The following is a 14,650-nucleotide window of genomic DNA, read 5'->3' on the forward strand; positions in this document are numbered from 1 at the left end:
TGCCCAAATGGCAGAGGTCTGGATTTCAGAACTGCACCCACGACAATTTGCCTACGAATCCCACAGCATTCAACCAAGCCTCGAAATACCCATGAATACAGATCATCCAACTGTCTTGCCCATTTAGGTTGGATGGGAGGTGGCGACCTTCATGAGGTTAATAATGAGTTGCAATATTGCCCGTGTTACCGCAGCCCCATCGCCCTCCTTGAAGCAAGCAAATCTGCTGAAATGAGCCCCCCCACCATGATTACAGCACCTCTCTGTGCCGGCAGTATTGAGAACAGGGACTGTACCATCCGGTGTTGCCTGCTGACGGTTTTTTTTACATTTGACGTAATCGTGGTCAACTGGAGTAGCTGTGTAGGGTGGGGAAGTCAGACCTGGACCGGATGAGGAGGGGAGGGAAGTCCCTGGGCCCGGCACAGTCCCGGCAGAGGAGTGGGAGTCGTCATCCACCAGGCAGAGCTTTTCTCTGGAGGAGAAAGAAGGGAGGGAGGCTGTACTGACACACGGTAGCACCTATTACAGGGGGTGAGGGCTACCACTCAAATCCCTCTATGGAGGTCTGTTGTCAGTGTCTGGCAGTTGCACTTTGGCTGTGCCTGGAGAGCCTCCCTGGCCCAACCAGACATGCTCCACAACTTTAGCACCTGCTTGCAATACATGCGTTCATTTTGGCGCTGGCAATGGAGCTTCCCATTTAACCGAAGCGCTCCCACTGACCCTGAGAAAGTCAGCACTCACTTTTCAGTTATTTTGGGGGTGTTCTTTTCATCCCCCCTGGCGAAAGGCCCCTCGGCAGCTTCCTTCATAAACGTGACCAGCATCTCGGCATCCACCCCAGAGTTGGGCTTCCCCACAAGCTTCAGAATGGAGGCGTGAAGCCGAAAAAAGACCTAAGGGGAAGAAACAAAGGCAGGGCAACAACATCCTGACATATTATGTATACCAAAAAACCTAGCTGGCCATTTACCACTTTATTATCCATAGCAAATAATTAAATGTAAAGACGCCCGCTTGCTATTGGCCGTGTAAGACAAAGAGGGCTGCTTTCTGCAGGATTGTGAGAAAGAAGCTGCTTGCCTGGGAAAGATGACAACTGGGGAGAAAAGCTCTCACCACCTGCCGGAAAAGGGGCAGTTCTTGGAAGCTGCCACAAATGATGGAGCGATAAAGGAGGGAAGAAAGAGCAATGGCTTGACCTTTGACCTGTATTTTTGAAAAACACTTTAAAGCTGCAGTTCTAAGACTTGGCTGGTGGTGGGTGGGGGTCACTGCCCAGCTCTCAATAGAAATCAGCCATATGAAACCACATCAGCGCTTGAGCTGGCGCAATTTCCTCCCTGGTTTAGGGGCATGTCAGGGGGCCGGAAAGGCTACAGATCCTTTGTATTCCTTCCTTCCGCCCCCCCAAACCCCCACCCCAAGCAAGTTGCCTTTCCAGCCCTGGCAAAGTCAGGAGGGCAAAGCCTGCAGCTGCTTTGATGCTGACTCCCACACTAGCTCTCCCTCGCTGAGCTCCTTACCCGCCCTAGAGGGGGATCAGATGCAAAGGGAGGTAGTGGCTGCTATAGAGAACTCCTGCCCAGAATGTGCCAGTGGACCTTTCCCTCAAGAGATCTGAGGGTTTTGTTCTGCTTCAAGGCCACATCTGGCTGACTGGCTTCATGGCTTTTACCTCCAGGGCCTCCATTGCAAGCTCCGGCGGGTTATGATAGTGGATCTTCTTGGGGTACCTGGCCGCTTCCTCGTGCAGGAAATGCCCTGCCTGCTTGTAGTGACGGAGGTAGACTACAGGCGGCTGCTTCTGCTTCTCGGCAATCTTCCCCAGCATGTAGTGGATCAGCCACTCCTCCTCGTCTCCGTCGCCCTCACAGTGAGACGCTGAAATGAAGCAGTGCTTGGCCGTCTCCAGCATGCCGTCGCGCCGCTCTGCCATCTGAAACATGGGGAGGGAGCTTCAAGCCTTGCAGCAGCAGCAGCAGCAGCAAGAGCTGCTCGGGGTGGTTGCCTTTTTGGGTCTGGCGAGCCCCCGCTTCCTGACCCGGGCCGGGGCCTGCAAGCTCCAGCTCAAGCCCTCACCTGCTGCACAACCTCAGCCGGTAGCTCCGACTTCCACTGCTTCAGCTGCCTGGAGGCGAAGGAGTGCAAGGCATAGGACATGGTGCCGTACTCTATCCACAGGGAGAGGTTGGAGCCGTCAATCTCCAGGGCTCGCTTGAAGCAGCTCAGAACAGGGGTGGCGTGCTTCCAGATGAGGCCGTCGCTCTTCAGCTCGTTGGAGTTCAGCTTGTCTTGGATGCGGCTGGCTCGAGCCAGCGCCATGCCAGCCCAAGAGTCAAACCTGGGAGAAGAACAGCACACAACAACCCCCCGCACCTTGAGAAGTTCAGTCCTGATCTCTCCCCCATCTCACTTTGCTATATCACAACAGCTTTTGTGTGTTTCTTCGAAAGGTGTTTATTATACCCCATCGTCAGTCACCTTTGCAGCCCTGAACAGTTTGTGATCAGGGTATTTAAAAAAGACCACCTCCCTCCACCGGCTCTTGCGTTCCCTCCATGGATACTGCTGGGAGCTTTTCAGCTCAGGTGCCCAGATTTTAGAAAGCTTATCTGGACACACACATAAGTTAGCACTTCCATGACGGTCATTATCCTGTGGCAGGGATTCAATCACATACCAGCAATTAAAAAGGGTTCATGTGTTCTGGCACAACAACACACACCGGGGGGACTGGTTGTGCGTGCCTCTTCAAGGCAGCAGATGCCAACACAACCACAATGTGCCAGTGCTCAGGGCACAGGGAAAATGCAAGCAGCCCAAATGCAAGGGGCCCTTACATGACACGCACACACCATCCAGGGACCAACAAATGAAATGACCAGGCATCTCATCCTGCGTCAGGGGTTCCCTAAACTGACCTGTTAGGGCAGATGCAGATGTCATGCATGTAGAACTTGATGGCCTTAGACTGCTCCTTGTTCTTGAAGTGGTAATCTGCGAGGAGGTAGTACAGCTCTGTCACCACCGGAGGAGAGTAGTCGGCACCCTCAGGAAGAGCTGGCACCTGGCAAGGAAGGGGAGAAGAAGGATGCCTGGGCTTGTCATGGGCAGCGGCTGACAACACCTGAATGTGCCTGTGGGAGGAGACTCCTCACAGCCCTGGGGCTCAGTGGAAAGCTGTTGAGAAAACTGCAACTGGCTTAGCAGGGAATGCCATCCTCAGGCCTCACATTATTCTAATACAGGTGTGGGGAATTTGTGACTTTCCACATGTACCGTATTTTTCGCTCTATAACACGCACCCAACCATAACACGCATGTAGTTTTTAGAGGAGGAAAATCCGTAGGCATGCCACCCGTAGGCATTCCCTCCATAACACGCACAGACATTTCCCTTTACTTTTTAGGAGGAAAAAAGTGAGTGTTATGGTGCAAAAAATACGGTAATTGGACTCCAGCTCCCATCAGCTTTAGCAGCCAGCATGGCTCAGGGATGATGGGAGTTCATAGAAACATAGAATAGTAGAGCCAAGGGTCATCAAGTCCAAACTCCTGCAATGCAGGAATCTCAGTTGTAGTGCAACAGCTTCTAGAGAGCCAAAACAGGTTCTAAATGAAGCAATACGTGAGAATAAGACTTCGAGAGAACTTAAACAAAAGAGCAGACATCACAAAAAGATGGAATTCAATTGCTGGATGCCCACAAGGCAGTGAAGTCACTTCTCCGTTACAAATAGCCTGTATCTGAATGCATCAGCAAACCAGGCTCCTTGTTGACAAATGCACCCCGCCCCCACCCCTGGGAGAAGGAAGGCAGGAGCCCCAGCAGCACCCCTCCCCCTCCCTCTTAATCACCCCCCCAAATGATGCAAGAGGCTTGTACCTTGCTCAGAGTCCCTTCAATGTAGCTAGACACCTCCTCTATCCTCAGCATAGGCTTGTCTGTCCGAGGGACAATGGTGGCCATCTTCTTCAGAAGGTTGGCCAGGTCAGCAGACACTGTACTGGTTTTGTAGCTGTCAAATTCAGGAAGGGTCTTGGGCTTGAAATATTCAAACATGAACAAGGCATCTTCCCACATCAGATCCACCTTGGAGAGAAGGCAAGAGATGCATCAGGCCTTGCCAGGAACAAGAGGAGCTTCTTTGTACGAAGTCAGATTTTGAGTGTACATCTCAGTCCAGCGCTGCTTAGCAACACAGAAAGCTGCCTTATGCAGCTGAGTGGCAAAGGACATGTTAGTAGAGCATGAGGCTCTTAATCTCAGGGTCAAGGGTTCAAGCCCCAAGTTGGACAAAACGATTCCTGGACTAGATGATCCTTGTGGTTCCTTCCAGCCCCACAATTCTTTGATTCTATGAGTCAGGCCACTAGTTCATCAAAGCCAGGAATGCCTACACTGACTGGCAGCAGCTCCTCCAGGATTTCCAGGCAGGGTTCTCTCCAAGCCCTGTCTGGAGATGCTGCTGGACTGAACCTGGGACCTCCTGTGTGCAATACAGATGCTCTGCCACAGAGTTGCAATGGCCCTTCCCCACACCTGGGAGGAGAAGGAGGAGGAGGAAGACAAGGTCTACTCTGAGTCCAGCATTCCCCCATGCAGGTAACAAAGATGTCCTTGGGGAGTAGCCAAGGGCTGCTGCCTTCCATGTCCAGCTCGTGGGATTCCAATCTCTGGAAGCAGAGAGACCTGCCTGTCACTGAGCATCCTGCCTTTTCTCTCCAAAAGAGACCTGAGATAGTCTCACCTGCTGCGTGGAATGTTCTTCCAGGTACCGAGCCTTGCTCTTTTTGCTCGGGAAGCTATACAGGCAATAAAAGCATTGCTCCAGAGCTGTCTCCAGCTCTTCCTTATAGGGATGAGTGTCCTCGGAGGTAGAGGCCAAAAGCTCTTTTTGCAGCACCCGTACCTGGAATGACAAAATTCACTGAGGTCAAGGCTACCACCTGGGCAGGGGATGGCTAAAGAAGCCTCGGAGCGTGCTGCTTGGTGGGTGAGAACATGAAGGAACATTCCTCTCTCCACATGATCCACAGATCTCTCAAAGAGTGGGGAGAGGAAGAGGGTTAATCTGGGCTATTTCAAGCAGGGCTACTCACATAGAACTTAAGAAGGGCTCCGTCTGAGTTACAACACCACGATCTCCTCCCAAGGTATTCGTGAGCAGTGTTCAGAAGCATCAGGGAAGAGGGCAGCATAGGAGTGTCCAGAGTCTGAGCTGCTGATGACAAAATGAATGTGAAGTAATTGTCGGGCAAACAAAAAGCCGCATATCTAGTATGGGAGGTGCATGAGTCAAATGGGCAAGAAGCAGCTGGCCCAGCCATACCTGATGGCCCCTGGACTAGCCCCCAATTCTCTTATACAGGGAAAGACCTAGTTGTTTTACTATGTTCACCAAAAATGCTTGCTAAATGCTCAGAACAAGGAAGTCCCACAATAAACATTTTTCTCTGCAGGAACCTCCACCCTGAAAACTCAATTTTGTTAGGGTGGGGAGAGGAATATTTTGGTCTCTCCAAATAGGAGGGGAGATTTGGGTATGGTGGTGGAAGCACCTGTTATGGCAGCAGTAACAGTTTCTACTTCCACACCCCCACTACCCTTTACTAAACAGTTTAGGAGCTGGTGGTTTTGGAAATGGCAACAGGAGTTCTGGCTGCCGTCACACTTCCTCTCCGCTGCCCAAGCCTGGAGTGCCTCTGGAACGTGAACATGTGAACATCATTCCATGGGCTCTCTGAAGAATACCAACGGAGGCTGGAGTAATTCCACCTGTTTATTAAAAAAGAAGGGGTAAGGGCCATCTGCCCCGGAAATTTTTTTGAAGGCCCCAAAATCACACCCCAAAGTAATCACTGGCTAGCCAGTGACAGCAGCCCTTTCACTTGTTCCAGGCCACCTCCAGCCTGAGAAGGGAGAACCTAGAGGGCTCTTGCACACGAGCAATGTTTTGCTACAGAGAGCCACTTCTAACAATATGTTTGTCTTCCATGTGACAAGTGACAACACTGACAAGGAAGGCTACAAGGGACGTTGCCATTGATCTGCATGCATTCTGGTGCTCTGTCCTTTTGCCCTGTTTTGGCAGGCACAGATTTCCTGACTGCCCAACTCAGCCTCTCATGGCAGAACACAGCCGCTTCCCACCCACTGCAGAGGGCACAGCTGTTCCCCACCTTCCTCATTTTGGCTCTGCAGCTGCTGCTCCTCCTGTTGGCAGCAGAGGGAGCGGAAGGTGTCTTCTTCATGCTGAATGATCCTGTGAAGAATAATCCAGGGAAGCACCGAAGACACAGAAGGCTCTTTGGGCTCCTCCTGGACAGCCATGCTGCAGTCGATGATCTGGAGTGAAGGGGTTTCAAGGAACAGACATAGGGCAAGTTAAACCCACAGAGGGGACAACATTCAGCTCTTCCAACAGGAACAACATACTAATGACAGGCATTCAAGTCATCACCCAAGTGGCCCCCGGAATGACTGAGCTGGTTTCAGGCTCATAAAACAACAGGGGATGTTCTTCACTTACACACACACATACCCCCCTCCAAATTCATCAGGAGCCAGGCAGCCACAGCGGCAGCCAGGGCAGAAAGGAGTGGTCAACAGGGGCAGCCAAAGTGTGTGAGAGGGTGGAAGGCTCTTTAAACACGCACACTGCCAAGGCTGCATAGAGCCTTCAGCTGCCACCCAAGTAAGGATGGAAGCTGGAGACTTGGGAAGAGGCTGAGGAGAGGCAGAGAAAGAAAGAAAGAAAGAAAGAAAGAAAGAAAGAAAGAAAGAAAGAAAGAAAGAAAGAAAGCCCCTCAAAGCAGAGGGTGGAGCTGAGCTCTAACCTAGGAGGGAACTAGTATTCATGCTCTCCTTCCCCCTCTGCCACTACCCATTACAAAAAGTCTGGTTTTGTATTTCTCCTTCTTGCTTCTCTTCTAGCGGACACTGTTGAGAGGACAGGAACTCCAACTGCTCTTACAGCCAAAGAAAGGGGTTTGGGGTTTAGCTTTTGCTCTGGATTATGCAGTACCTTCCTTTCCCCACTCCCACTGGGAACCAGGACCACTACTTGTGCCAGCTTTGTTTGCTTTCATTGTGCTGTGTGATTAAGTGTTGGGCAACACCAGTTTAAGGGCCAAACCAAGGCTATGAGCTGCCACTGGGAGTTGGAATACCTCCAGAGCTGGCCCCCTCCTAAGACCTAAAGGTAAAGGTAAAGGTACCCCTGCCCGTACGGGCCAGTCTTGACAGACTCTGGGGTTGTGCGCCCATCTCACTTAAGAGGCCAGGGGCCAGCGCTGTCCGGAGACACTTCCGGGTCACGTGGCCAGCGTGACATCGCTGCTCTGGCGAGCCAGAGCCGCACACGGAAACGCCGTTTACCTTCCCGCTGGTAAGCGGTCCCTATTTATCTACTTGCACCCGGAGGTGCTTTCGAACTGCTAGGTTGGCAGGCGCTGGGACCGAGCAGCGGGAGCGCACCCCGCCGCAGGGATTCGAACCGCCGACCTTTCGATCGGCAAGCCCTAGGCGCTGAGGCTTTAACCCACAGCGCCACCTGCGTCTCCTAAGACCTGGCAGGCTCCTATTCCTATGCACTGTACTCATAGCCCCTGGGGAATGACCCTCCTCCCCTGGCTGCTTTTGATATATTAAAATGACGCTTCCACCAGCAACTGCAGAACACCAATGGCTCAGAGAAAGGCTGCCAGCAGGTCTCCTGCTCTCCAGGAGCAATGTGGGTCCTCAGACAAAGAGCGGGATACCTGGACGAGGTTGCTGGTCAGTCGGACCAGGCTCTGCAAGGCTGGCGGCTCCTCCAGGCTGCTGCTGTCCGAGGAAAGGGAGCAATCGATCCCCGCGAGCAGCTGTGTGACAGTGGCCACCCACTCCTCCTTGGCAGATGCCTCTGTCATGTTGATCATCTGCTGAAAGGCTTCGTTCAGGGCAACTTCCGAGCACTCAAAGCACTGCCGGTAGTCCTGTAGCTTGAGCAGGGAATCCTGAGGAGCATTAAAGAAGAAGAGACGCCTTGGAGGAAAACGTGCAAGAGCATTTGCAAGACAGCTGCTGGGAAACTTTCCTAGATCTGCACATGGAAGGGCAGTGAGAGGCATGTCCATGTAGGTTCCCTATGGAGAGGGCACCAGTGCTTGTGGCAAAGAGCACTTGGGCCAGAAAGGCCAAAAGGTGCGGACAACAGGTTCCTGTACACCCTCCGTTTCTCTGCATTTGTGTGACGTGACCAGGATAAACATGAAGCACTGCATAAAAGCCATCAAGAAAACACCCCGAGGACTCCTCAAGAACCTACAAAGAGCCCTGCTGGATGAGGCCAATGGCCCATCTAATCTAGCATCCCTATCTAACAATAGCCAACCAGCTACCCACAAGCAGGACTTGAGCACAAGGGCACTCTCCCTCGCCTTCCCTAACCCCATGGTTTCCAACAACTTGGGTGTTCATTTCCTTGAAAACAGCTTCAAACAGCAGCACACACAGAGAGCTTTCCCCTCCGCACAGCGAAAGGAACTAACACCGTAACACCAGAGTAAGCCTAGTGAACCTGCTGGTTGTTTTGCTGGCTGCTGTTTCCTGGCAGCCTCTGCTGCAACCATCAAGGCTGGCTATGCCGGTTTGGCCTTCTCTGCTGCCCTCAGACAACCCCACCTGCAGCAGGAGCAGCTGAGCCGGCCTCTCCGGAATGGAGATGACAAATTCCAGGTGCTTCGTCCGGCCGTATCCGCTGAAACACAAGGTGGGCCGCAGCAGACGCACCACCGCTTTGTAGTCGCCGGCCTCGTACAAGCGCTGGATCTCCTCCAGGGACTGGCATCTCTCCAGGGACTTGAGGTTCTTCTCAATCTGCAAGAGTCACACACTGCATGTTGCAAGCGGCAATCATCTCTCACGTGTTCCGCAAGCAACAGAATTAGCTGCTCTGAAGGCAGCAACTGACCAAGGTGACAGTAAGGCAGGAGCCCAACTGAAGGACACTGACTGCTTCATTTCAGTTTTCAAACCAGAACCACAAATCACAGATAGTTTAGTCAAGCATTTATATGAAGCTTTCTGAGACAAAGTTGAGCCAGTGGCCCACTTAGTTCAACAGTGTCCACTCTGACAGGCAGAGGGTGTTTCCTTGAGGGGCTGAACCCGGGACCTTCAACACAAAAAAAGCGTGCACACACTTTGGTAATGGGGTAATGGCTGCTTCCATGTTTGCATCCCTGGCATAACTGCTATGCGTTCATCCTCACGAGGAAGGCAAGTGCAGCCAGCCTCTTGCAGTGACCCAAATGTTCCCACGTCCAGCTGGTGTTACCTCTTCCAACGAGACCACAGAGTCCACATGGAGATTTGGCAACCGGATCACCACGCCCTCGTCGCCAGCTTTGGCCTGCACTGCAGCAGAGCTCTGGAGCATCTCTGTGCAGACGTCATAGTTCTCCAAGGCCTGCTCCATGTCCCCCTGGGAAAGCAAACAGCATGCTCAGCTGCAGCCTGCCAGCTAAGCTTCTTCCCCCAGCCAGCCCCTCCCAGGAACTCCATACCCCAAGCTGCCTTTTGCAAAGCCTTTTGCTCGCCTTTTTTAAAAACTCACTCTGCCTTTGTACCCAGATTCCCACTATAGCCTCACAGAAGAGGAGCTGTGTGCCCAGTGTATGACTGCCCAGATCTAAAGCCAGTACTGCTTAAATAGGTACTCTGCTGCAAACACCACAGAAGCTGTGCAGCACCAGGAGTCCACCCCCCAAAAAAAACCCAAAATACAAACCTGCAGGGCCAGGAAGCGAGCCTTCAGCCAATACACCCGAACCACAAACTCCAGCCAGCCCTCCTCAAAGAGGTCTCGCTGAGAAGAGGCAAAGGAGAGCTGGAGCAGATCCCCCAGGAAGTGGCTGCCAGGGAAATCAGGGCCAAACTTCCCGTTTACAGAGCTGCCCGCAGGGCCGTTCCTTGGAGACACTGAAACAGTTTATTTCACATTTCAGCACAAGGTTCTGGGTTGAGAGCTCAGATTCTTTGCAGCTCAAAGTCTAAACAACAGCATTGGGAGCAGAGAACCCCAAGATCTGCACCTGAGAGAAGCCGACTGAGGAAACATAACAGAGAAAAACTCGCTTCTCTTTTGCAAGGCGTTGGGTTTGCTTATGAAGCAGTGAACCCCAGAAGCTGCCCTGTCCTGCTCCAGGCCCATCTGACCCAACTGGCTGGGGACTCTCCAGTCTCCTCCAACCTGACTTCAATGCCAAAAGGTCAACTTGGGAATGTCTATGTGCAAACCTCAAGATCGACTACCAGGCCCAGCTTCTAAGTTCAGGCACGTGTTTCCTGTGGGGACTTGTATCTCACCGGAGGGAGTTTGCAGGGCCTTTCCTTGGAAGAAGCACTTGCTAACACCCAGTGCTCACTCACCCATTGAGCTCTTCCCTTTGGTCAGCAGCCACTGGTCAAGCTGCAGCTCCATGCAGGACAGACTCATCAGCATCATATCCTAGAGCAGAGACAAAAGTGGGGGGTGGGGAGAGGAGGGTTAGGAAGGCATCAGGGGGAATCATTTGCAATTTGCACTTCCAGAGGAAAAATCCTTCTTATGAGAATAAGTAGTGTTGACTATAGTATTTGTGAAAAATCAGAAACAGCAGCAGAAAGACATTTTGCTGCAGAGAGAAGAAGCATCAGGAGGGGACTGGCCCCCTGGCTCGCTCTTCAAACCTTTATCTCACGACACCTAATAAAAGCTTGATCATAAAAATAAAGGGAGCAGTGAGCATCTTGCCAGCTAAGTTTGTCCTGATGGGAAAAGTTTGCGGAGGGATTTACTCCCAACTGTCAATCCAGATACAAACCTGGAGCCAGTGGAGGTCCTAGGACACTTTTCCCATGGGAAGGGTGTGCAGATGGCCTAAGTATCAACCTCTGGGTAGGTCCCAACCAGTGAAAAGGGGTGCCGAGCATTATCCTCCTGCCTCCAATCACTCAGTCATAGAACACTCCCTGATGCTACACCTCCAGTCTTATTGCACCTCCAGTTAAACACCATCTCAGGAACCAGGGCTGGGGAAAGCTCCCACTCATGAACAGCAGATTTACACTGATTTTTCTCCAACTCTCCATTCCATCAGGCTGTGGCTTAGGAAGAAGCTGGGGCTACCTTTAAAGGTGACCCGGAAACTGCATCCAGAATGCAGCAGCTAGACTGGTGACTGGGAGTGGCCGCCGGGAACACATAACACCGGTTCTGAGAGATCTGCATTGGCTCCCAGTACGTTTCCGAGCACAATTCAAAGTGTTGGTGCTGACCTTTAAAGCCCTAAACGGCCTCGGTCCTGTATACCTGAAGGAGTGTCTCCACCCCCATCGTTCAGCCCGGACGCTGAGATCCAGCGCCGAGGGCCTTCTGGCGGTTCCCTCATTGCGAGAAGTAAGGTTACAGGGAACCAGGCAGAAGGCCTTCTTGGTAGTGGCGCCTGCCCTGTGGAACGCCCTCCCAGCAGATGTCAAGGCAATAAACAACTATTTTACTTTTAAAAGACAACTGAAGGCAGCCCTCTTTAGGGAAGTTTTTAATGTCTGGTGATGTGCTGTTTTTAATATTCAGTTGGAAGCTGTCCAGAGTGGCTGGGGAAACCCAGCCAGATGGGCGGGGTATAAATTATTATTATTATTATTATTATTATTATTATTATTATTATTATTAAGGCCCTACTTCCCCTCTCCCAGAATTATATCCATCCCCGCCAGTCACTGTAAGAACCACTATGTAGCTTTAAGAACTGATGCTGATGTCTTCTTCCTCCTCCCTCTTCATTCCTTTTTCCTTTTGTGTTGTGTCTCTTAAGAATGCAAGTCTGCGAGGAGAGAGACACTTGTTTTTCTGACAGTATGCAAGTCACCCTGAGAGCTTTTTCAGCTGAAGTGTAGGATAAAAGCAACAGCAAAGAAGCAGAGACATGCTCTGCGGATCGTAGCCCATGCCTGGAGCCATGTCTCTTGCTACCAGACACAGCTCTGTGTTCCTGCTATACAGGAACTAAGTCTCTCTCACACATGTACACTTTAGAGGTGGTGCTTGGGTGGCAACAGAGCGAGGTCACTTCCAGAAGTATTTCCTTACCCTGATGTGCTCGTTGCGACAGTCCCTCAGCAGGGGATTGGGGAGGCTGCTGCTGTGCTTCCTCCAGCTGTTGTAGATGTTCAGCACAACCTCAGCCAAGCCCGGCGGCCATTTCACAAGGAACTTCAGACTGATCACTTTCAGGTACCTCATCATCAACTCAAGGATGCCCCCGTTGTTCAAGTTAGCCAATAGGAAGTTATGAACATCCTGCTTCTCTGGAAGAAAAAAGTTAACACAATGTACATGGAAAGAAGCAACCACTTCTCCCCTCCCCAGCCTCCCTACAGTGAGGTATGAAGCAAACATTCTGTGACATCAGAGCAGCTCACCCAATCCGCCAAAGGCTTCACCACAAAATTATACTACCTCCCAAATATTGGATCAAATTAATGAATTCAAATGTAATCCTTTTGGGGGGAGTCCCTCAGCTGAAACACAGAAGCCAGGGAAAGTCCCTACCGTACTCCATGCATGTTGTTGAGTCACATGGCATCCTGTGGGTGCCCACATGCTGGAAATTTTCCTCCTTGGCCTCAGACTGGACCTCGTAGCCGCTGAAAGGACCCTCGTCTTCTTCTGGGTCAGGTTTCCTCAGGCTGACAGGAAAAGCAAAACAAAGAGCAAAGCAAAGCATCAATGCTCTGGACCTTGGCAGCCCCTCACAAGGCAGACATCAAAACACACTCCTGTTATAGCAACTTTGCAAGAAACATGCAATTCCCAGAAGCTAGATTTATTTTCCCAACACACCAATCAAAGTGGAGGGAAACACCAGTTCCTCCTTGTAACTGCCGACAATATTGCAGGGATCACGAGAAGTTGTGTCCAGGAGAAGGCAGGAAGCCAACCCCAAATCAGCACAGTACAGTGGTACCTCGGGTTAAGAACTTAATTCGTTCTGGAGGTATGTTCTTAACCTGAAACTGTTCTTAACCTGAAGAACCACTTTAGCTAATGGGGCCTCCCGCAGCCGCCGTGCAATTTCTGTTCTCATCCTGAAGCAAAGTTCTTAACCCGAGGTACTATTTCTGGATTAGCGGAGTCTGTAACCTGAAGTGTGTGTAACCCGTGGTACCACTGTACTGCTCCAGCAGCCCATGCAGGAAGCCCACTGAGATGGTGGGCCTGAACCAAAGCTGTGCTAGAGGGGTTTTTGCCCTAGGCGAAGACTCCAGAGGGGCGCCATTGAGGCTCCCAGTCTGTGTGCATGTATGTAAATGTGTGTGACGTGTGTGTATCAAACTGAGTCTTTGACCTGGGTGAAATAAAGCCTAGTTTCACCCCTGGGTGGGTGGGGTGCAGAGCTCAGCAAGCTTCTCTGCTATTTTTTCAGAAGCACAACCACCAATCTTCCTTCCTCACCGTGAAGGAAGGAATTTCACCAGCAGCTCCTGGAAGTCCACCTTCTCCTCCTTTTTGCACTTGGTGTTCCGCACCCGAGCCGACCGCCTCTTGGCTGTCTCGCCGCTGTCTTCGGGGATTCGCTTCCGCTTCACCCCTTTCTTTGATCTGTCCCCCACGGAGGCATCCCCTAAGAAGAGCCAGAGAACGTCCAGGTATCAAACTCCTGGCCCCAACAAGGACACACATGATCAGGACGGCTTCCCCTGAACTCTGATTTGCAGAAGGCAGAATTTTTATTGCCACAGAAGCCAAGTAGGGGGAGCCAGAGGAGCAGTGGCAGCCCAGAAGACACCTTGCCCCACTCCCCAAAAAGGTGGCTGCTGCACCAACAGCCACTCCATAGCAGCAGCAACATAACCACACAGAATCTCTCCTCCCCATTCTCCAGGCAAATGTCTTCCAAAAGCCCCTGGAAGAGTTGCTTGGCTCATCCACCTGGGAGCTGCCTAGCAGTTGCCACTTCTGCCTTCCAGACTCTCTTTGCACCATGGACAGCAGAAGCCAACCTATCATAAGCACCCTACCACTTCTCCCCGCAGACGACCAGCTCTACTTCCACTTTATTAATTGGTCCATGAAGAACAGAGCACAGTGATTCAGAAAACCCTTCAACATCCACCCAGAGAACATATTCAAGTAATGCATCCCTCACCTGCAGGACTGACTGATTCCAGAACACTTGGACTGGGAAAGGTGGGCGTCACTGGTGTGTATGTTAGGAGTGGCTCCGTCACAGACATCTGGGGATTGGTGCTGACAGGGTTGGGCTGTATAACACTGATGGGAGCGGAAGTTGCCGGGACGTCAGAGTGCTGGTCTAGATCTTGGTACTCCAAGAGGTCAATTCTCTTGCCCAGGCTGGGCCGAGGCGGCTCGCAAGTGGTCAGGTGTTGATACATGGCCAGTAAGCTCTCCCCGAGACACTTCCACCTGCAGGACAGCACATGACAGACAACCAAACACAAGCTCAGCTCTCACCCAGGGGCCAGGGCAGGCAATGCTCCCATCTCCTTGCCTTTAAGCCACATGCAGAAATAAGGAGAATGTTTGGGAGCAAGGCAGCCCTTTTCCACATGGGACCAGAAGCCAATTGTTCACAGGAATCATTAAAGAAATAT

The 14,650-nt window shown here is 51.6% G+C and overlaps 1 protein-coding gene across 4 annotated transcripts in view; it reads right to left on the reverse strand.

Annotated features, from left to right (window-relative positions):
* Positions 1-14,650, reverse strand: part of CABIN1 (calcineurin binding protein 1) — a 62,903-nt gene that overhangs the window by 41,585 nt on the left and 6,668 nt on the right. For 2 of the 4 annotated variants that reach the window (XM_079956282.1, XM_079956281.1), the window contains exons 9-26: positions 14,185-14,462; positions 13,491-13,659; positions 12,588-12,724; positions 12,126-12,343; positions 10,424-10,502; positions 9,783-9,973; positions 9,330-9,476; positions 8,675-8,869; positions 7,771-8,007; positions 6,190-6,355; positions 5,110-5,231; positions 4,758-4,919; positions 3,893-4,099; positions 2,928-3,073; positions 2,086-2,347; positions 1,682-1,942; positions 748-899; positions 297-475 (exon numbers count right to left, since the gene is read on the reverse strand). In XM_079956282.1, the coding sequence (XP_079812408.1) occupies positions 297-475; positions 748-899; positions 1,682-1,942; positions 2,086-2,347; positions 2,928-3,073; positions 3,893-4,099; positions 4,758-4,919; positions 5,110-5,231; positions 6,190-6,355; positions 7,771-8,007; positions 8,675-8,869; positions 9,330-9,476; positions 9,783-9,973; positions 10,424-10,502; positions 12,126-12,343; positions 12,588-12,724; positions 13,491-13,659; positions 14,185-14,462 (3,308 nt within the window). The remainder of the gene's footprint in view (positions 1-296; positions 476-747; positions 900-1,681; positions 1,943-2,085; positions 2,348-2,927; positions 3,074-3,892; positions 4,100-4,757; positions 4,920-5,109; positions 5,232-6,189; positions 6,356-7,770; positions 8,008-8,674; positions 8,870-9,329; positions 9,477-9,782; positions 9,974-10,423; positions 10,503-12,125; positions 12,344-12,587; positions 12,725-13,490; positions 13,660-14,184; positions 14,463-14,650) is intronic. The other 2 variants (XM_079956283.1, XM_079956284.1) reach the window with 2 other exon arrangements.

This window comes from Podarcis cretensis (assembly GCF_951804945.1).
Source record: "Podarcis cretensis genome assembly, chromosome: 16".
NCBI classification, from domain to species: Eukaryota; Metazoa; Chordata; class Lepidosauria; order Squamata; family Lacertidae; genus Podarcis; species Podarcis cretensis.